At 42.7% G+C, this 23297-nt stretch overlaps 1 protein-coding gene across 5 annotated transcripts in view; it reads left to right on the top strand.

Moving 5' to 3' along the window:
* Positions 1-17173, top strand: part of nagpa (N-acetylglucosamine-1-phosphodiester alpha-N-acetylglucosaminidase) — a 90875-nt gene extending 73702 nt beyond the window's left edge. For 4 of the 5 annotated variants that reach the window (XM_041190111.1, XM_041190113.1, XM_041190112.1 and 1 more), the window contains 3 exons: positions 3535-3666; positions 7500-7563; positions 14281-17173. In XM_041190111.1, the coding sequence (XP_041046045.1) occupies positions 3535-3666; positions 7500-7563; positions 14281-14521 (437 nt within the window). In that variant the 3' untranslated portion in view covers positions 14522-17173. The remainder of the gene's footprint in view (positions 1-3534; positions 3667-7499; positions 7564-14280) is intronic. The other variant, XM_041190115.1, reaches the window with a different exon arrangement.
* Positions 17174-23297: the final 6124 nt, after the last annotated feature.

Raw genomic sequence — 23297 nt, 5'->3', positions numbered from 1 at the left:
TGACACTGAGGACTATGATTCATAATTAGCTCCAGTTAACCTTTTAGGTGATGCTCTAAAAAGTAAAATGGCCTGAGCGAAACAAGTCATGGGAAGGAAAGTTCTGCTTTTTAGATGATTAAACCTCAATACTCTGCATTTCTGCTTAAACTCTCCAGAATAAGGAAAATAGGTTGTATGCCTAGGAGGAGATAAGACTTACAATATATTTTGACAAAACATTATGATTTTTTTAACAATTATTCATTCACGGGATGTGGGCTTTGCTGGCTGGGCCAGCATTTATTTCCTATCCCTAGTTGCCCTTGAGAAGGTGATGGTGGTGAACTGCCTTCTTGAACTGCTGCAGCCCATGTGGTGTAAGTACACCCACAGTGCTGTTAGGGAGGGACTTCTATGGTTTTGACCCAATGACATTGAAGGAACGGCGATATATTTCCAAGTCAGGATGGTGAGTTACTTGGAGGGGAACCTCCAGGGGGTGGTGTTCCCATCTATCTGCTGCCCTTGTCCTTCTGGATGGTAGTGATCGTGGGTTTGGAAGGTGCTGTCGAAGGAGCCTTGGTGAATTCTAGCAGTGCATCTTGTAGATGGTACACACTGCTGATACTGTGTGTTGGTGGTGAAGGGAGTTTGTGGATGTGGTGCCAATCAAGCAGACTGCTTTGTCCTGGATGGTGTCCAGCTTCTTGTGTTGTGAGAGCTGCACTCAACCATGCAAGTGAGGAATATTCCATCACACTCCTGACTTGTACCTTGTAGATGGTGGACAGGCTTTGGGGAGTCAGGAGCTGAGTTACTCGTTGCACGATTCCTAGCCTCTGACCTGCTCTTGTAGCCACAGTATTTATATGGCTAGTCCAGTTCAGTTTATAGTCATTGGTAACCCCCCAGGATGATGTTAGTGGGGGATTCAGTAATGGTAATGCCATTGAACATCAAGGGACGATGATTGGATTCTCTCTTGGGGCGATGGTTATTGTGTGACATTTGTGGGGTGCGAGTGTTATTTGCCACTTGTCAGCTAAAGCCTGGGTATTGTCCAGGTCTAGTGGCATTTGGACATGGACTGCTTCAATATCTGGAGTCACGGATGGTGCTGAATGTTGCATAATCATTAGCGAACATCCCCAATTCTGACCTTGTGATGGAAGGAAGGCCATTGATGAAGCAGCTGAAGATGGTTGGGCCTAGGACACCACCCTGAGGAACTCCTACAGTGATGTCCTAGAGCTGAGATGACTGACCTCCAAACAACCACAACCACCTTCCTTTGTGCTAGGCATGACTCAAACCAGCGGAGAATTTTCCCCCTTATTCCCATTGACTCCAGTTTTGCTAGTGCTCCTTGATGCTATGCTCAGTCAAATGCTGCCTTGATGTCAAGGCCAGTCACTCTCACCTCACCTCAGGACATCTTCAGTACTATTGCTGGAATATTATCAGGGCCTGTAGCCTTTGCAGTATCCAGTGCCTTCAGCCATTTCTTCATATCATGTGGAGTCAATCGAATTGACTGAAGACTGGCATTTGTGATGCTGGGGACCTCCGGAGGAGGCCAAGGTGGATCATCCACTCAGCATTTCTGGCTGAAGATTGTTGCAAATGCGCAGCCTTATCTTTTGCACTGCTGTGCTGGGCTCCTCCATCATTGAGGCTGGGGATATTTGTGGAGCCTCCTCCTCCAGTGAGTTGTTTAATTGTCCTCCACCATTCACGACTGGATGTGGCAGGACTGCAGAGCTTAGATCTGATCCATTGGTTGTGGGATCGCTTAGCTCTATCTGTTACTTGCTTATGCTGTTTGGCACACAAATAGTCCTGTGTTATAACTTCACCAGGTTGACACCTCATTTTTAGGCATGGCTGGTACTGCTCCTGACATGCCTTTCCGCACTCTTCATTGAACCAGGGTTGATCCCCTGGCTTGATGGTAATGGTAGAGTGGGGGAATGCTGAGCCATGAGGTTACAGATTGTGTTCGAGTACAATTCTGCTGATGGCCCCACAACGCATCATGGTTGCCCAGTCTTGAGTTGCTAGATCGGTTTGAAATCTATCCCATTTAGCACGGTGGTAATGCCACACAACACAATAGAGGGTATCCTCAATGTGAAGGCAGGACTTCGTCTCCATAAGGACTCTGCAGTGGTCACTCCTACCAATACTTTCATGGACAGATGCATCTGTGGCAGGCAGGTTGGTGAGGATGAGTTCAAGTATCTTTTTTCCCTCTTGTTGGTTCCCTCACCGCCGGCTGCAAACCAAGTCTAGCAGCTATGTCATTTAGGACTCAGTCAGTAGCAGTTCTCCCGAGCCATTCAAGTCTCCTACCCAGAGTACGTTCTGCAATCTTGCCACCCTCAGTGTTTCCTCCAAGTGATGTTCAATGTGGAGCACTAATTCATCAGCTGAGAGAGGGCGTTACATGGTAATCAGCAGGCGGTTTCCTTGCCCATGTTTGACCTGATGCCATGAGACTTCATGGGGTCCGGAGTTGATGTTGAAGGCTCCCAGGGCAACTCCCTCAACTGTATACCACTGTGTTGCCACCTCTGCTAGGTCTGTCCTGTCGGTGGGACAGGACATACCCAGGGATGATGATGGTGGAGTTTGGGGCATTATCTGTAAGGTATAATTCCATGAGGATGACAATGGCTGTTGCTTGACTAGCCTGTGAGGCAGCTTTCCCAATTTTGGCACTAGCCCCCAAATGTTAATAAGGAGGACTTTGCCAGGTCGTCAGGGCTGCGATTGCTGTTGTCGTTTCCAGTGCTTAGGTCAACGCCGGGTGGTCCGTCCGGTTTCATTCCTTTTTTGTGACTTTGTAGCGGTTTGTTCCAACTGATTTCAGAGTGCATTTAACAGTCAATCATACTGCTGTGGGTCTGGAGTCACATATAGGCCAGATCTGGGTAAGGAGGATGACATTTTTCCTTCCCTAAAGGACATTAGTGAACCAGATGGGTTTTTACTACAATGGTTTCATGGTCAGCATTGGACCTTTAATTCCAGACTTTTATTGAATTCAAATTCCACCATCTGCTGTGGGTCAAAACCAGGGTCCCCAGAGCATTACCCTGGGTCTCTGGATTACTAGCCCAGCGAAAATACCACTATGCCATTGCCTCCCCTCAGTAGGTTGCCTTGATTCTTAAAAGTGGTGCTTTGTTAATGTGCATATCAGACACTTAAATGACAGAAATAGAGTTAACTGCTAACATGATCATCAGTGGCAGGATCTGACTTATCTCCAGTGAAAAATGCAGTGATTGTTTTATGTTTATCAGAGCTTAATTTATTAGATTCTGCATTTAAAAGCATTTTACTTCTGTAGAAAAGAGTTCAGAATTATTAATACATATTTTTGACAATCATGTGATTCTAGACTTCAAGTAGTTTTTTGAAAGAAAGTAATGGTGTAGTTTGACAATGCAAGTTTTTTTTATTTTAAGTTTGGCCATGATTTTTTTTAGATCTAGTTATCATTTTTGAGGAGCAATAAAGTGATTTAATTTTTTTCATTTTAAACAGAGTGTCCCATGGGATGGTATGGATGGAGGTGTCAAAAGGCATGTAACTGTACAAATATGTGCCCTTGCCATCCAGTGACTGGAAGTTGTAACATCACTCATGACTCCAGATTTAATGACACGTTAAAAAGAGGTATTCAAAGCAATATCGTTACTTCCTTTATTGCAACAATATCCTACCAAATCATTTATTTTTCCATTTCTGATCCTGTCAAGATGGGGGATGTCACACTGAGCAGCAGTGTCTGCTGCTTTTCTTCCATCCCCAGCCCACCAGGCCAAACTTCCTCTAAGGCTCCCCTCCTCCTAGCCTTGGACTCAGGTTTTTCCAGTTTCTCTCCTATCTACCCTCATACCCTCATTGAGCTAATTTTATCCATGCGACCCATATCTTACTCCCTTGGTCCATTTCCAATGCTTCCTGGCTTTTGTTTTAGCTGATATTAACAGTTTCTCTCCTCAGGTACTGTCATCCTTCTCCTCAAGAAACCAACACTCAACCCCTCAGTCTTTGCCAACTATTGCCCATGTCCTACCTCCCTTTCCTTTCTACTGTTCTTGAAGATGTAGCTGCCTTCAGAATATGTGCCCATCTTTCCCAGAACTCCTATGTTTAAGTACCTCCAATTGGACTTCTGCCCAGCCACAGTTTAAAACTGTTTTTGTCAAAGTCACAAATGACATCATATGTGACTGAGAGAAAGATAAACTATCCCTCCTCACCACAACCTGTCTGCAGCCTTTGACACAGCTGACTACACCATCCTGCTCCATTCCCAATGCTCACTGCTGTTTCCTAGGTGGGTGGGACTGCACTCATCTGGATCCATTATTATCTATCTAATCATAGCTAGAAAAATCACCTCAGTGGCTTCTCTTTCTGCTCCTACACCTGGTGCCCCCCAAGGATTTATCCTTGGCCGCCTTCAATTTCTCATCTGCCCCTCAGTGACATTTTACAACAATATAATGTCAGTTTCCAGCTGAGGATGCCCAGCTGTTACTCACCACTGCCACTGTTGAACCTTGCACCACCTGTAAATTGTCAGACTGCTCACCTGACATCCTGTACAGGGTAAGTGGAAATTCCCTCCAACTAAATATTAGGAAGACTTATACCACTGTCTTGAGACCCCACCACAAACTTCATTCCCTAGTTACTGTCTCCATCCCTCTCCTTGGCAACTGTTCTGAATGTAGACCAGACTTCCTTGGTGTTGTATTTGACCCCAACATGAGTTTCCAACCAGATACCTTCACTATTACCAAGAGCGCCTATTTCCATCTCTGTTACATCTCCCGACTTAGCCTGTGTCTAAGTTCATCTACTGAAACCCTCATTCATGCTTTTGTTACCTCTAGACTTGACTATTCCACTGTACTCCTGGCTGCCCTCCCACGTTCTATCCTCCGTAAACCAGAGGTAATCCAAAACTACTTGCACCAAGTTCCATTTACACATCGAGTGTGCTTGTGTGCCTGCTAACTTACATTGACTCCTGATTGAACAGTGCCTTGATTTTAAAATTCTTATCCATGATTTTTTTATGTTTGTTCGTGGGATGTGGGCATCGCTGGCAAGGACATCATTAGTTGTCCACCATTGCCCTTGAGAGTAGTTACCTGCCACCTGAATACAACTCAGTAAATTGCTAGGCCATTTCAGAGGACAGTTTAAAAATCAACCACATTGCTATGGTTCTGGAATCACCAAAGCTCCAGACTGGATAAGGATGACAGATTTGCTTTCCTAAACATAATTTGTGAAACTAGACAGGTTTTACAACAATTCAATAGGTTCATGGTCACCATTACTGACACTAGTGTTTTATTCCAGATTTCATTTAATTTAAATTCCCCAGCCACCATTGTGGGATTTGAACATGTCTCCGGCGCATTGGTCCAGCCTCAGGATCACTCATTCATACCATAAACACTATGCTACCAAATTCCCTCCATGTCCTCAAACCTCCCTTTACCTATAATGTCTGTGCTCCTCTAATTCTGGCTTCTTGAGCATCCTCAATTTTAAACACTCCACTTTTGATCACCCTGCTGTCAGCTGCTATAGCCTAAGCTCTGGAATACCCTCCCTAAGCCAGTCTGCCCTTGTACCTCTCCTTTTCCTCCTTTTAAGGCATGTGTTAAAATCTAACTCTTTGACCAAGGTTTTAGTCATTTGCCCCAATATATCCACTTAAATGTCTGTGTCAAATTTTGTTTGAAAATGCTCCAGTGAAAGGCTTTGGTATGTTTTATTACATTAAAGGTGTTACATAAATACACATTGAGAGATATAGAACAAAGATGTGGGTAAACAAAGTTAGAATATGCATGAGCTATGATCCAGTTCAATGACGGAACAGATTTGAAGGGCTTTATAGCCTATTTGTCCTGTCGTCCTATTTACAGCCAATGCCTTTCTCCTGGTGTCTTAACTAAACAGATTTTTTAAAACTGATTTATTTAATTTTGAGATCTTGCTCTGTGGACATTAGCCGTAGCTCTTGCCTACAATTGTCACCATGTTTCAAAAGCGCCCATTTATGGTCAGTACTTTGAGGCCTTCTAACAATGTGCAAGATTCTAACCAAATGCAAATTATTTTCAAATAATTTTGGGGGGGAAAAACAAATAGAATTCTTCTCTCAGCTCAGAAAAACTATAATTTGGCTGTTTGTCATTTTGTAAAATACTGCAAATAATCAGACCTCAGAACTTGCCTTCAGTCCGCCATATCATTATAACCTCTACCATAATGGCTTCCTGTTGTCAGGCAGTTCCTTGCTTAAAGCGTTTAAGCATAAATGAAAGGATGGAAGGTGCATAATTTCTTGATGTGCACTCTTGAAGTTTAGAAACAGAAAATTTAGTGCACCACTAATTCATTTGCTGAACTGTACATCCTTCCCTTAACACATATTTTGGTATGTTTATAAGATTCATCAAAAAACTCAAACCGTCATTTTAAAATGGTTGAGAAACGGATGATTTAACTAAAATTTTCAACGGCAATTTGTTCTCGGAATAACTTTTGTTTTCCTTTCTAAATTTCAACAAAGGAACTACAATAACGACTGTTACTGGATGCTCTTGATTTTGAGAAATCCATAACCAAAAAGCACGATCATTTATATCTTTATGCCATCACTTGTCTGAAATAAAAGCCTTTTAATGTTCAATGTCCAGTTTTTGTCAAGTCTTTTGTTAAACTTGCAGGATGAAAGGGCACACTCTTCTGCCCTTCAAATCTTGGGGTCAAATTCATTATTAAGAGTTTCCAACCAGACATCCACACCATTACCATGACCGCTTATTTCCACTTCCATTACATCTCCTGACTTACAATTTGCCAACTGTGCATGCCCAGAGTAAACAGATTTGTTCAGAAGCTCTGACTAACCGTTGAAGTAAAATAAAGGAAAGGGCTTGGGCTTTTCACAATAATTGGACAACAGTATGCATATCTATTCTCAATTTTAAAATGATACATTCAACCCTTAAGTTTTTGTAATACTTCATTTTTAGATTATTTATAGATAAGGAAAAATACAGAAATTTGGGATCGAGGGGAGTGGAATTGGCTGGAGCATAGGTACATCTCTGCGTTAAAAGCTGAGGAGCTGGCAATTTAAACTCGGGCAATACAATACCACTGCTGACAGAGTATAATCATGATGTGACAAGTTTACTTTGACAGTTTCCATTTTAAATTTGTACATAAGAATTTCTAATAGAAAAAGTTAACATTGCAATAAAAACTGACGAAGAAGAAAACTTTGGTGATGAAAAGTGCCTACAGATGTAGATATTCATATAGGTATGACTATTTGATTGTAATATCTATTAATAGCTGTAGGTGTGTTATGTTTTTTCTTAAGTTAGTTTTTTGTTAATAATTTAGATACTGTCAGTTTACATCTATACAATATCCTATAAACAAAGTCTATTGCATTTGTATTATAGTGCATCAGTGCCCACACATCAAGAACCAACATGGCTTTGAAGAGGATTCACTTTTCTTTAAAGAGTTTGTATATTTTCATTTTCTGTCTCATAATATATAGATTTGAAGTGAAATTCATCTGTAGCATTAAGAAGTGCATGGCTGAAAAGCATCTCCCATTTGGGCAATCTGATTACCTTTTATTTTTATAAATTCTCAATTCTATATTATTTTCAAATGGAAAAGGAATATAGCCAGGGAAGAGGATCGGATCTTCCTCAAACGCATAACTAAAAGTGGTTCATTTAATGTAAATAAATCATTACTTTTTGATTAGTTTATAGTATGTGGGGACAAACAAAATTTTTGTTCTAACATAAAAACTTATTGCCATGTTTAAGTCTCCAAGCTACTAAGAAACATGCACTATGATCTGCACACTCTTGTTCACTGTAGGTCACATCCCACTTATCTAAGCCCTGAGTAAGTCAATCTATCTGTTAAAGCATTAGCTAGCTAGATTAACTAAACTGCAATTGGAAATGTTTTCCTTGATGACAGATCTATCCCTCCAGGTCCTGTCAGAGAGCCACACTTGCAGTTCAACTATAGATCAACTTAGTTCAGGAACCTTGTCTTATCAAAATAATGCAAAAGCAAAATACTGCTGTACTGGAAATAAAAACAACCATTTTAAAGAGAGTAAGGAGACTTTTTTTAAAAAGAGTAGGGAGAGCGAGGAGACTTCATTTTAAAAGAAAGTGGGGAGACTTTGGTGGAATTTTCCCAGAATAGCTCTGTGCACTAGTGGTTGGATAAAATGGAGTGCAACCCGCCGATGAAATGGCAGGTTTTCACAACGTATCTTCCTGAGCCTGCCTCATTATATACTCACTCCCACGAAACAAGCCATTTCCATGGCGGGCAGGCTGTCATTTGCCCGTTCACCATCACTCCACTGTTGCATCACGCCAGCCGCTATCTTTAAAAGGCAGCCGCCAGCAAAGCATTCATCACCACCAGCTCACCACCGCTGTCCGGGAGACATGGCCTGCAAAGGCAAAAAGATTGCAGCCTCCCGCTCCAACGATAGATCCCTTGAGCAACTGCTGGATGCCTGCCAGGATGTGCTCTACCCCTGCTCTGGCCACAGGATGGGTAGCAATGCCACCAGCCTGGCTTGGGAGGAGGTGGCAGAGGTGGTCAGCGCCAACACCCTTCAGAAGAGGACAGCCACCCAGTGCCGTGAAACGATGAATGATCTTCTGTTCTGCCAGGGTAAGTCGCCCTTCATCACTCCTAACTCTCTCACTCAAACCCATCACACTTCCACAGGACCCTCACTCGCTACCAGTGCAAGGGACATCACCATTCACTCTTTCAAACACACCATCATTGTCCTCATCCCTTCCATGGGACCATTCACCACCCACACAGGCCAGGCATACTTATCATCTGCCCCTGCAGGTGTCCTAATACACTCTACTCATCTATATCCATGCAGGACAAACTGGCTCATAACAGGAGGGAAAGGTCGCAGACAGATGGAGGGATGCTGGAATTCAGAGTTCTCAGAATTTGAAAACACAGCCATCCAGCTGGCCAGCGATGACCGGGACCGATTCTGTGCTGATGGTGAGGTCGGCGCTGCTGTACCAAGTGAGGATCCAGCGGTGCAACATCCATCAAAGAACCATGCTGTGAATGATGTGTCCTCTTTCACAGGCCACTGCCATGCACCAGTTTTCTTCCCTTGCTTTCACAGGCATATTTGGGAAGCAGAAAATGGAGTCCATGCCCCAGAGCCTCCAAGCAAGCTCCAAAGAAACCTCTGAAGAGGAATCTGAAGGCACCCTCCCAGAAGTCCCGTCACAGCGCTCAACCACACACTCCACCAGTGCAGAGACATACTCCTCAGTGGGACCTAGCTTTAGAGAAGCAGTGGGACCACAATCTGGTGAGCACATTGCACTTTCTGATCCACAGCAGACGGAGGCAGAGACTTCCCAGGTCCCGGCACTCGGCGGACCGCTGGAGGCCAGAACGTTGCTGAGTCCGAGTTGGATGATGAAGCCTCTGGACTCGGCCATGGCACAGTTGCTGGAGCTGCAAAGGTAAGCTCAGGATCATCAGGAAGGGATGGCCAGTGCACTCTTCAGATTGCAAGGCACAATGGAGGAGCCCATCCGTCTTCAGGCTGAGTTGATAGCACCGGCATTGCAACGCATGAGGTCAACACTGGCAGGATGGTAGTCGCCATGGAGACCTTGGTCCAGGATGTCACTCCTGCACTGTGCGTGGGCTTAACTCCATCGCTGATGGCATAGTTGGCCTCCAACAGTGTGAACATGAGAGGGGTGCAGGGCAGCTCGATCTCACTCCAGCTACCCCTTCCGCTCATGGAGTCAGCCGGGGCCCTCGGGCACCTATAAGATCAGCAGGTGCACACTCCGGGGCCAACCACCCAAGTGACTCTGGGAGAGACCGGCCCATCTGACTGTCCTCTTCCTGTGACCTCTGCAAATCCAGCTTCACAGGCCGAGGAGGATGCCGCTGCTACACAGTAGGACCCTGAAAGCAAGCCAGGGCCCCCCGAGGCCCAGCCCCCCCGTGGCCATCACAGATTGGGCATCACAGTCAGCAGGCTGCTTCCACCTCCACTGTGGATTCTGGGGAGCACCAACATGTAGCGGTAGGAAAGTTAAGGAGAATTAGTTGCACAGCTTGGGCATGGGTGTTAATCACTTGTACATAATGTTTACTATTGTCAATTAACTCCCAAGAATTTCTCCCTGCTTATGGCTCCTTGTTCTGATGAGCAGTGTTCTTGTCACTCAGATGTGAAACTTTTCTGCGCAATACAAAAGGCAGGTGTCTCAGTCCAGGGCCTCTTCCCTGTGCACTGTGTGGCCTTCAGACCACAAGGATGACCAGCCTCTCTCTTCCTGGAAACATTACTGACACCTGCACCTCGGCAGTTCTGGTCATTGCTGCCAGAATTCAGTGTGCAGGTGCCAGAGTGTTCTCGTACTGTGTGCTCTCAACACCTTTGAAGGTGGGACTAGTCCCCATCACACCAGCATCTGCGACCACTGATGCTGTGCACCAGCTCCTGAAGGGCTGAGGTGCTGATGGCAGACACAGCATCAGATGCATCTAAAGTTTCATGGCTGCATCTGAGATGGCCCTGATTATGGAGCGCAGGCGAGCTGCCCTCAGCTAGACAGGAGTCCCTCACCCTCATCCCCATCAGCAGCATCCTCATCGGAGGAGGCATGCAGTTCCTCCCCTAGCTGCTCACCCTGCTGCAGCACCAGGTTGTAAAGGGCACAGCAGACGACGACGATGCCTGACACCTTCTGTGGTCTGTATTGCAGGGCTCCACCAGACCGTCCCAGGCACCAGAACTGCATCTTCAGCATCCCGATGGTCTGCTCCACCAAGTTGCAAGCTGCTGCATGAGCCTCATTATAGCATTGCTCTGCTGCAGTCTGAGGCTGCTGTGTGGGTGTCATCAGCCACGGCCTCTGTAGGCAGCCCTTGGCCCCAAGGAGCCAACTCTGTGGACCCTGGAAGACTGCAGGGATCTGCGAGCGACTCTGGATGCAGGTGTCGTGCACGCTCCCTGGAAACCGTGCGCAGACCTGCAGGAGGCATTTCTGGTGATCGCATACCAGCTGCACATTCAGTGAGTGGAAGCCCTTGAGGTTGATGTCCACTGTGTGTAGCGATGGAGACCTGAGTGCCACATGAATGCAGTCAATCGCACCCTGCACCTGTGGGAATCCCAAGATCAGGGCAAATCCTTGCATCCTTTGGCTGTCCCAGTCCGAGGCAAAATGCACAAGTTGTATGCCATGGAGAAGATGGCATCCCGTGACTTCAGGGATGCATTTGTGGGTGGTCTATTGTGAAACTCTAGAGGTCACCAGTGGAGCCCTGAAAGGAGCCCCTAGCGTTGAAATTGAGCACTGTGATCACTTTCACAGCCACTGGCAGTGGGTGCTCTCCATGTCCTCTTGGCGCCAAGTCCTGCAGTAAGTGGCAGATGTGAGTGACCAGGTCCCTAGACATGTTCAGTCGTCGGCGATACTGGTTCTCAGTCATCAGCAGGAATGGCAGGCGGTGTCGATAGATCCTGGGTGTCACTAGGCACTGACCAGCCACAGCTTGCTGTTGCTTCTGGGCAGTGTGTGCAGGAGCCCCTGCTGCCCTTTCATGAGGTTACTGCCCCTGCCTTTGCATGGCCAGGTCACTCTCTCTTCCGTCTTCAACGGTCTCTGTAGGTCATCAGGCATACAGCCAGGTCACCAGGAACCATGATCCTGACATGGTCCTCCTGCAGCATGAGAGAGACACTTGGTTATCATAGCTGTACTTAGTATCTTTCCTGGCCCTGTGTGACTGCTCCTTAATGCTTCCTGGAGAGTGCTGGTCACCCCTCAGATGGCTGCATGGCAGCCCTGTCAACCTGCGACATGGGGGGACACTGGTCCAATCCAGGATGCTGAGATTGCAAGGGGCTGCGAGCACCTCCAGCAGTGACTGCTGCATGGCCAGTGTTGGCGAGGAGATTATACGTGTGTAGTCCAACTGTCCACGGTCCAATGAAGTGGTGGACCATTCGAAGTCTGTGCCGGGTCATTAAGTATATTCAAGACTGAGATAGACAGATTTTTAATCAGAAAGGGAATCAAGGGCTATGAGGAAAAGGCAGGAAGGTGGAGTTGAGGATTATCAGATCAGCCATGATCTCATTGGCGGAGAAGACTCAATGGGCCGAATGGCCTACTTCTCCTACATCTTTTGGTCTTAACCATGTCTATCCCATTAGTTACAAACTTGGATCACCAGCCACAGCCACCAGTGAGATTTTTCAGTAGTTTTTCAGGATCATTTAGTGTAAAGAAAAGCTTTTTATTCAGCTGCCGCCTTATCGTGTCCACGGACAATCTATACATGGCCCAGCCAGAACTGGACACGTTTTTGCGCCTTGTTGAATTCAGCAAGATCTGCAACAGTGCAGGGTTCCTCTAGAGATAGGCATTGCAGGAGATGTTGCATGGTCTGTGGCTCAGTTCCACATTCACAAGTTGTCGGGCTGGTTGTATATCCCTGCTGTATATTATTGTATGGTTGTTTATTATTCAGCCTGAGCAAGGCAACTCTGAAGTGAGTCCATGGTTCTTGGATCCATTCTCCAAGCCAACTTACTGTTCCCCACTCTCATACTTAAATATCATGAAATTGGAATAGAGTCCTGGCAACAACTGTCGAGTACCAAAATCTGTTGAACTTTTTTCTTATTAATGTGACCATTGACTACATTCAATGTGAACCTCCTGTGAACTTTCCCTCGTGGGAAAGCTATGCAGAGAAACCTTACTAAGGATCAAGTACCTGTACCTGTATCATTAATTAAGAGATGCAGCATGCAGTCCTCCGCCATTAAACTGGTTTATTAGCCTATTCTAATGGCAACATTTTGCCAACAGAGAAGTGAATACCTTTGCAGATGAATGCAAGCTGCTGATCTTTCTTCATCTACCTAATGATACACTCAATCTTGTGATAAGCTGCATGTAATTTGCTTTTGCAGTAGCCCTTACTTCAGGAGGCTTCAAGTGCAATTTCAATAATTCTGATTTTTGCCAGATGGTTTTCCTTCCCCTTACAGTTTCTAGAACAAATGTGCTTACTGGATGAGTGGCTAGTTATCTGTAGCATGAGTTTTTTTTCCGCCTCTGGAGTACTTTGTGCAGTTTTGGTCCCCTTACCTTAGGAAGGATATTATTGCCATAGAGGGAGTGCAACGAAGGTTCACCAGACTTGTTCCCGGGATGGAGGAACTACCCTATGAAGAGAGATTGGGGAAATTGGACCTGTATTTTCTAGAGTTTTGAAGAATGAGAGGTGACCTCATTGAAAACTACAAAATAGTTAAAGGGATAGACAGAGTAGATGATGGTAAGATGTTTTCCCTGGTTGGGGAATTTCAATCCAGAGAACATAATTTCAAAATAAGGGGGAAGCCACTTTGGACTGAGACAAGGAAGAATTCTTTTACTCAGTGTAGTGAATCTTTGGAATTCTCTACCCCAGAAGGCTATGGAAGCTCAGCCATTGAGTTTGTTTAAAGTAGAGATTGACAGATTTCTAAATACCAATGATGTATGGGGCTAGTGTGGGGAAAAAGGGATTGAAGTGGACGTGATCATCTTGAATGGTGGAGCTGGCTCAATGAGCTGAATTGCCTACTCCTCCTTTGTTCCTATTACTTCAGCTGCAAATGAAGAGAAATTATTGGTCAAATCTCATTTGTATAGCAACAGCTATACAAATCTAGTCCAAGGCTTTGTGAGTCAACAAAATATCCCCATTTCAGTTGAGTGCCTTCATCCAATCACTCTATAGAAGCCTTCAGTCACTGATTTTCACAGCTACTTTTTTCATCAGATCTGCCAAGAACAGTCCCCTTGATGATTACAGTAATTGGTGTGTGATCTGAAATTTAGTATTTTGTATTTTCAGAAAAGTTTTACCTTCTTGATGGTTTGAGAATAGATGACTTGCTTTAGAGTTCTTCCAAACAGCAAGAGGGTCATTATATAAAAAAGTAAAATTTCCTTTAGCCACACATGCTTTGAGATTTTCTGCAAACCGGTAGCATAGGCATTATTTAGAAGTTGCTTGTTCTGTATTGTGGTGAAGAAATGCTACCAGGTATGTGATGAATGAAAAACATAAAATTAGGAATGGTAAAACTGATTAAAATGTAAAGTAATAATATCTCTCTTGTAGGAAAACTTGGCTAATTATAACAGTCACCCTTCTCGTCTTTTTACTACTGAGCACAGCAGGAAATCTTTTTCAATTTTGCCAAAAATCTGCTTGCTTTGGATTCCGTAATGAGTACTCCTATCAACGACTGAAAGAATCTAATGGACAACTAACTTGTGTGGACATCCCTGAAATTATCCCGTTGAAACAGGCTGATGCATTAATTGAGGAAGACAGGAGCTCAGAATCTATGAATTTTTAACAACTTTTGGAGTTCCATGCAAATGTTGTCTTTATTGCTGCCTTGCTTTGCTTCTAGCAAAGCAGCTGATTTTTGTTTTGAACTTGGAAGAACCTAGATGGATCTCCTGCAAACTGTACCTACTGCCAGTAGTCACCTAGACATCGCCCTCAGGAATTGCAACACTGTGAAGGAAACATGCTATATATATGTGTGTGACTAAGTTTTAGTAACATCCAGATATACTGGAATTCATATGCAGAGTTCCAAATCATAAAACAATATTTGAAGATGTAATGTTTTCTATAATACATTTTTTTACACACCTTTTCATCCCCATCCTAATTCCCCATTTTTTCAGTGTGACTGGCACAAATATAAAACTAGGGTTGTATCCATGGAATTTTGAATATTATGGGGTGATTCGAAGTTTTCAAGACAATAAGGTGGAACTGATCAGGTTAATGGATAGAAACTATTTCTGCTGCTTGGGGCCTCTAGAATTAGGGGGCATGGCCTAAAAATTAAGAGCCAGATCTTTCAAGGTGATGTTACAAAACACTTCCACATGTAGTGTGATAAAATTTTGGAACTCTCTTCAACAAATGACAGTTGATGCTGCATCAGTTAATTTTAAATCTGAGATTGATATATTTTGTTAACAAAAGATATAACAGAAGGGATATGGAGAAATTGTGGGTATATGATGTTAGGTCACAGATCAAGCCATGATCTCAATGAATGATGGAACAGGCTCAATGAGCTAAATGGCCTACTCATGTTCCTATGTTCTTAGTAAAGGGCAGATATTCAAAAAGTGATATGGTGCTTTGCTGCCTTTTGATTCCAGGACTGGAATTCTGATATGAGGGTCAGAATTAAATGTATGTTTTGGTTCTTGCTCAAGCTCCTCATCAGTTGATTTCTAGTGCAATTCTTGCAAAGCTGCTGATTGGGGTAATTTCCACAGCAGCATTTGTTCTTCACAGAGCACCTAAATTCCCAAATGAGTATATTTACTGTATACATGTTACAGATGCTTTAAATTTTGAACTCATTTTACAGATCCACAAAGGTTCTGAAAATATAATCTGAAACATGATTATTTCAGTTTTGTCTCTCTACAACCAGGGGAACACGAAGGACATTTTGATTAAGGGTTAAAGGAATTTTACAATGAAATTTGATGCACTCTGAACATTTTTTTGAACCTTTTCTATAAACCTTTTGCCACATTGTGTTAAATTTGCAGCACTTTTCTGACACTTGATGCAAGTTGTTGAACTGATACAAGCATATTTAACATGAACAAATTAGGGCAAAACAGTCCATTAAGATATTTGATTTTGAAGCATGTTCCCAATCCAACAATAATAATTGAGTTTTTAAACAAAAGCTTGGCATCCTGATTAAGGCTGCTGCTTCATTATTTTTCATAATGATAATGTCCTCTTTAAGCCTTGTCTTTCCAGCATGGTTTCTTAATTTAAAGAGTAACCAATGTATGCATCATAGTGGATTACATGTATTCAGCAATGGACTTAATAATTACAACTGTGAATCATGTATTTTTCATGATGTTTAATTCCCAAACTTGAATTAGTACAAGAATGCAAAAGTTTAAGGAATATCACCATAGGCTGAGGTTCTATAAGCCTTTATCCTCCAGTTTCCCTTTAAAATATATAATAATTAAAGCATGTCACTTTTTAAAAATCCTGCTTTTGAAATATACTTATTGGTAGTGTTTTGATATTTTTCCCCAACAGTTTGAGGCATCTTAACTGATAAACTGGTGCCTATCCAAGAGCTTCTCGTTAGCATGTCACTGAATGGGAGTAAATAAAGTGCAGTAATTGTGTACTTCCTATGGATGTTTTCACTGTGCTTTGCAAATTCAGTTCGAGTAAGTTATTTGCACTAAATACTCTTGGGCTACGCAATAGAAAAGGGTGCAATAAAATCAATATTTGCCAATGTATCATCTGTTTTTACAAATGGATATAATTAAAGCTTAGAGCTTTAAATAAGTTTTATCTGCTGATTATGTATTCCCTAACATATGCACCATTCTTTGCTGCAGAAATGGATATCTGGTTTCTGAGGTTCTCAGTTCTGCTCTAAAGTGATCATATTGAAGTACATGAGAGCTAACTGAGGTGATGTGCTTGTCATTTTGCAAGGAATCACATGATCAATTCTTTTATTGCTTATGATAGTGTTGTAAAATTGACAAAATTGTGAGCATAACATCTGATAATACCACTTAGTAGCTAATGGGAATTATGAGTGCCAAATACTTAATTCCATTTTACCTTTCTCCAAATGCCAATGATCCTCATCTTGGAAATTTTGCTCTGAGATTAAACCAAAATCAGGGAGCCATTTTGGTTGCACTTATTTTTTTCTTCACTGAGAATGTACAAATTCTGTGCTTATATTTGAAAATCTAGTGTCAAATGTACAATGCATATTGATTGGAAAGAAGTTGCTCTCATACCTGATTATGAAGGGAAATATTCTGATCATATCAAATGAATTTCATATTGCACTTTAAGTATGGTTCTTAACTGGGATTTATCAAAATATCAGTTTTATTTTTAAAATGCATAGATTTACATCTTTCAAACTGGAATGTAGTCTCTGAAATGTTAATAAAACTCTTGCACTAAATTCTGGCATTTTTTTTGTGGAGGCTGTTGAGATAAAGTTTACATTCTAGCTATGATTCTGCAATCTGATCTGAGTAAATGTGTCTTGCAAAGCAATGGTGCATTTCCTGTGATTTTTCATGTGTTAAAATGAATGATGTAAATTTTCTCTCCTTTAAGATCTTCATTTAAATCCACCACTTTGACCAAGCTGTTAACCAACCCTCCTAACATCCACCTGCTTTGGCTCAGCATCCATTTTTTTCCCTTGTGCCTCTGTGAAGCACCTTGGGATTGTTTTTAAATCTTAAAGATACCAAATACAATAAATGCATGTTGTTGATCCAGGTGCTGCATGCTCATGATTTCCAATGAGAAACTCCCAATAAGCCACTCCCCACAATATCACAATCATCTGTTACTTTACACCAAAGTTTATTTTATTAAACAAAATGTTAAACCTTAACTGTTGATTAGTATATATCATGAAGTGCTGTAACCTGCAAGGCTATCGAATGCTGGAAAGTGGGATTGTTTTTTTTCTCTTTTTGGCCAGTGCAGACATGATGGGGTGAAAGGCCTCTTTATGCAGAGTAATTTTTCTGTGATTCTAAGAATTTGATCATTGTGTTTTTTGTTTTTATGTTAAGATGGCTGTGTGCGCTCTACCCTAAGGCAGTTAAAGCAGCACTATCTGGCAAATTCTCTTCTGTATTAAAGCTTTAAATTAAACTAGCAAGATGATGTTTCTAGTGTTCTGTAATGGTAGTACAGTGTAGCCACATTCCTTATATGGTGGGATTCTGTTCCTGAGCAAGCCATTGAGAGGAAAATGTAGAAAACGATGGATAAAATTGGTAGGAAAATCACCCTGGAACAAATCTGGTATACTGTAATTCCAATAATTGACTAAAGCAGCATAGTGTATGTGTCATTGGAAGGTGTCCACAAAGACGTCTGCTTGACATATTGAGAGATGTGGATACAGATCTAAAACTTTTAAGAAAAGATTAAATATATTTATTTTTGTCTCATCATTTCAAGCCATGGCCTTTTCCAGTGTTCTGAGTTTTAAATGCACTCAGCTTAGGCTCCAAAGCACTGCAGTTTGTTTATTAATACCAGAAACACATCCTGCATTTGTACAAGTCCTGTAATGTATTAAAATAGCTCAAGGCACTTCACAAACATTATCAAACAAAATTTGACACCAAACCATAGAAGGTTATGGCAGATGGCCAAAAGCGTAGTTAAAATGGCAGGTTTTCGGGAATGTCTTAAAAGAGGACACAGAGGCACGGATGTTTTGGGAAGAATTCCAGGCTTTAGCACCTTGGCAGTTGAAGATGTGACTGCAAATGGTGGAGTGATTAAAATCAGGATGCTTAAGAGACCAGAATTGGAGCACAGATTTTGAGAGTTGGAAGAGATTGGAGATGGGGATGTGAGACTGTGGAGGAATTTGAAAATTTATCTGTTGCTTAATTGGGTAGTTCAGCTCAATGTAGCTCAGTGGACTTAGAGGTGATGGGTGAATGGAGCTTGGTGCAATTTAGGACACAGGAAGCAGAGTTAGATGGCTTGTAAACTTGAGGCAGTAGAAAATGAGAGGTTAGCCAAAAGTGTGTTGGAAGAGTAAATAGAGGTAACCAAGGTATGCATGAGGGTTTCAACAGCAGATGAGTTGTATTAGGGCTGGGGTTGGGTGATACCGTTGACTTCTTATTCTCTGAAAGGACCTTTGTAAGATAAACAAGACAGAAAACAACACTAATAAAGTTTAAAAAATTAAAAGCTTTCAATTTTCATCTGTTTCTCTTTCTTTCTCCCTCTCTCCCCTTCACTCAGTGCTCTCACATGCTTGGGGTACACTAATTTGGTTGACCTCCTTCCCTAAGTTGGCTCTTTTCATATGTGATTCTAGATGGCCAGTGGCCTTGGGAGCATGATTCTGTCATCCTCAACACCCACATTGCTATGCACCAACCCCTGCTTCAAAGTGCCTCAATCAGAAATGAGAATTAGGCTTTTTATTCACCACCTCCTCTTCCAACCCCTTGCTCTTTGCCTTCACACCAAGGGACACAGACCATCTACAACTGAAAGCGACTTGCACTGCACAGATCGTGAATCATATCCTGAAGTTACATCTTACTCTGAAGTTACATCTAAGGGGAGGGGTGGGGGGAATGAAGAGACATTTCACTTAGAGGGTTGTAAATTTTTGGAATTCTCTACCCCAGTGAGTTGATTCGAGACTGGGATGGACAAATTTTTGGTCTTTCAGGGAATCCAGGGATATGGGGAGAAGCAGGGGAAATGGAGTTAAGGCAAAAGATCGGCTACGATGACATTGAATGACAGAGCAGGGTCAAGGGGCCATATGGGCGACTGCTACTCTTATTTCTTATGAACTGAGCTATATGGGAGCATTAAAACATTTTCAAATTCCAGTCTACTTTGCAGTGTATTAAACTTTGAAATTAAAATACTGTTGTGGGTAGTTCAGCTTAATAAATTAACTGTTAGGAATGATTAGAGCTGTTTTATTCCCTTATTTATCTTTTAAATGCAATGAACAATTATGCTGACAAACCTTGTACCAAATGATCCTCCTAATCTACAAATAACGATGTACTTTGAATTATACCTGTAATGTTTCTATGGATGAAGTTCTTTTCTGTAAACTCTTCATTGAGAAAACATGTTGCATTTTCACTTGCGCATAATCCCATAATCCCATTATTCCTACTTCTTCCAAGCACCACTGCATCCTTCTACCTTAGTAAATTGATTTCAAGATTTTTTTAAAGTCCATCTATAGCTCTGCCTTAACGTATATCAGCAAATTTCTTCTTCCATTTACTCACAAGTGTGCTCCTGTTTCTCTGGCAGTAGGCTACTCTTGCTTAATCCTGCATTTTTTCCAGTTCTACAATTTTGGTTTAATTGTATGGAGACCAGAACCATGCACAGTGCTCCAAGTATGATCTAATCCAGGCCCTACATACATTTCACATTACCTTTCTATTTTATGTTCTATTCCGCTCGAAATGAATCCTCATACTTTGCATAATCCCTATTGCTACTTTTAGCAATTTATGTATCAATTCTCAGTTCAGTTTGCTTTCTCATTACTTGGAAGATAAACTAAATAAGTGCCCTGCTTATTCCTCTCCAAAATGAACCACTCATACTATGCTATATTAAACTTCATTGCCATTTATCCACTGACATTGATATTGAAATTTGCAGATATCAAATTGAAGTATCAAACCTCCAATTTCCGAATATACAGGGAGGTGGTGGCATAGTGGTAATGTTGCTAGACTAGTATTCCAGAGGCCCAGGCTACTGCTCTGGGAATACAGATTCATATTCCACCAAGGCAGGTGGTGGAATTTGAATTCTGTTAATAAATCTGGAATTAAAAGTTAGCGTCAGTAATCGTGACCATGAAACCACTGCCGATGCACCTTTAAGGGAAGGAATTCTGTCATCCTTACCTGGTCTAGTTTACATGTGACTCCAGACCCAAAGCAATGTGGTTGACTTTTAAATGTTCACAGAACTGGCCTAGCAAGCCACTCAGTTGTTACAGAGAAGTCGATAAGGAATGAAACCGGACAGACCACCTGACAATAACCTAGGCATCGGAAATGACAAGTCCTCCTTACTAACATCTGGGACTTATGCCAAAATTTGGAGTACTGTTTGGCAGATTGCTCATCAAATTATATCTTACAATGTTCCAGATGCCATAATCACCATCCCTGGCCATGCACCGGTAGGCCAGACCCACTAGAGGTGGTGGCGTAGTGGTACACAGGAGCAAATTGGTCTGGGAGTCCTCAACATTGACTCTGGACCCCATGAAGTCTTATGGCATCAATTTAAACGTGGGCAAGGAAATCTGCTGATTACCACCTAATGCCCACATCCCCCTTCGCCCTGCCCCCTCTAGCTGATGAATCAGTACTCAATAATGAACACCAATTTGCAGGAGCACTTTTTGCCAAGGCATAGAATGTACTCTGGGTGGGGACCTCACAAAGAGTGGCTCGGTAGAGCCATTACTGACCAAGCTGGCCAAATTCTAAAAGATATAGCTGCTAGACTGCACTTGTGGCAAGTGGTGAGGGAAAAACCTATTTGACCTTATCCTCACCAATCTATCTGATGCAGATGCATCTGCCCATGACACTTGGAATGAGCGATTGTTGAGGATAACTTCTAGTTTCTTGTATGGCATAACCATTGTGCCAAATAGGATAGATTATCAACAGTTCTGGCACCTCGGAACTGGACATTCATGGGGCACTGTGTGCAGCAACAGTATGCAACCACAATCTGTTAACTCATGGGCTGGCATATTCATATTATCAAGCCTGGGCATTAACCCTGACTCTATGAAGAGTGCAAAAGGACATTTCAGGCACATACCTTAAAATATAGTGTCAACCTGGTGAAGCTATAAAACAGGACTACTTGCAAGCCAAACAGCGGAAACAACATGCAATAGGCAGAGCCAAGTGATCCCACAGCCAACAAATCAAATCTAAGCTCTGCAATCCTGTTACATCCAATCGTGAATGGTGGTGGACAATTAAACAACTCACTAGAGGAGGAGGCTCCACAAATGTCCCCATACTCAATGATGGGGAATTCCAGCACATTAGTGCCAATAAAAAAGGCTGAAACATTTGTAAACATCTTCAGCCAGAAGTGTCAAGTAGATAATCTATCTCAGCCTCCTCCTGAGGTCCCCAACATCACAAGTGCCAGTCTTCAGGCAATTTGCTTCACTCCACATGATATCAAGAAATGGCTGAAAGCACTGGATAATGCAAAGGCTATGGGTCCTGTCAATATTCCAACAATAGTACTGAAGCTTTATGTCTTGTCCACAAAATGCAGGACAAACCAAACCCAGCCAGTTACTGCCCCATCAGTCTACCCTCGACCATCAGCAAAGTAATGGAAAGAGTCATTGGTGCTATCAAGTGGCATTTACTCAGAAATAACCTACTTACTAGCACTCAGTTTGAGCTCCACCAGGGCCCAGCTCCTGACCTCATTGCAGCCTTGATCCAAATATGGACAAAAGAACGGAATTCCAGAAGTGAGGCGAGAATGACTGCCCTTAACATTAAGGCTGCATTTGACATGGCATCAAGGAGCCAGCACAAAGGAAGTGATGCTAGCACAAAGGAAGATGATTGTGGTTGTTGGAGCTCAATTACCTAAGTCCCAGGACAAATGCTACAGAAATTCCTAACGTAGGGTCCTTGGCCAAACCATCTTCAGCTGCTTCATCAATGACTTTCCATCCATCATAAGGTCAAAGTGGGGAGGTTTGCTGATGATTGCGTTCATGACTCCTCAGATACTGAAGCAATCTGTCCATATGCAGCAAGACCTGGATAACATTCAGGCTTGGGTTAACAAATGGCAAGTAACATTCATGTCACACAAGTGCCAGGCAATGACTATCTCCAACAGGAGAGAATTTAACCATCTCTCCTTGACATTCAATGGCATTACCATCACTGAATCCCTCACTGTCAACCTCCTGGGGTTACCATGGACTAGAAACTGAACGGAACCAGCCATAAATACTATGGCTTCAAAGAGCAGGTCAGAAGCTGGGAGTTCTGTGGCAAGTACCTGATCTCCTGACTCCCCAAAGGCTGTCCACCATCTACAACGCACAAGTCAGGACTATGATGGAATACTCACCACTTGCCTGGATGAGTGCAGCTCCATCAACACTCAAGAAGCTCAAAACCATCCAGGTCAAAGCAGCCCGCTTGATTGGCATCCCATCCACCATCTTAAACATTCACTCGCTCTATCACCATCACACAGTGGCAGCAGTGTGTACCATTTACACAGCAATTCACCAAGGCCCCTTCGACATCACCTTCCAAACCTGTGACCTCTATCACCTAGAAGGACAAGAGCAGCAGATGCCTAGGAACACCACTACATGCAAGTTGCTCTCCAAGGTACAAACCATCCTGACTTGGAACCAAATCACCATTCCCTCTCTGGCACTGGATCAAAATTCTGGAATTCCCTTCCTAACAGCACTATGGGTGTGCCTACAGCACATAGACTACAGCGGTTCAAGAAGGCAGCTCACC

This window comes from Carcharodon carcharias, chromosome 6 (assembly GCF_017639515.1).
Source record: "Carcharodon carcharias isolate sCarCar2 chromosome 6, sCarCar2.pri, whole genome shotgun sequence".
Taxonomy (NCBI): domain Eukaryota; kingdom Metazoa; phylum Chordata; class Chondrichthyes; order Lamniformes; family Lamnidae; genus Carcharodon; species Carcharodon carcharias.
Note: the sequence above shows the minus strand (reverse complement) of the source record. Positions and strands in the feature narration are given on the sequence as shown.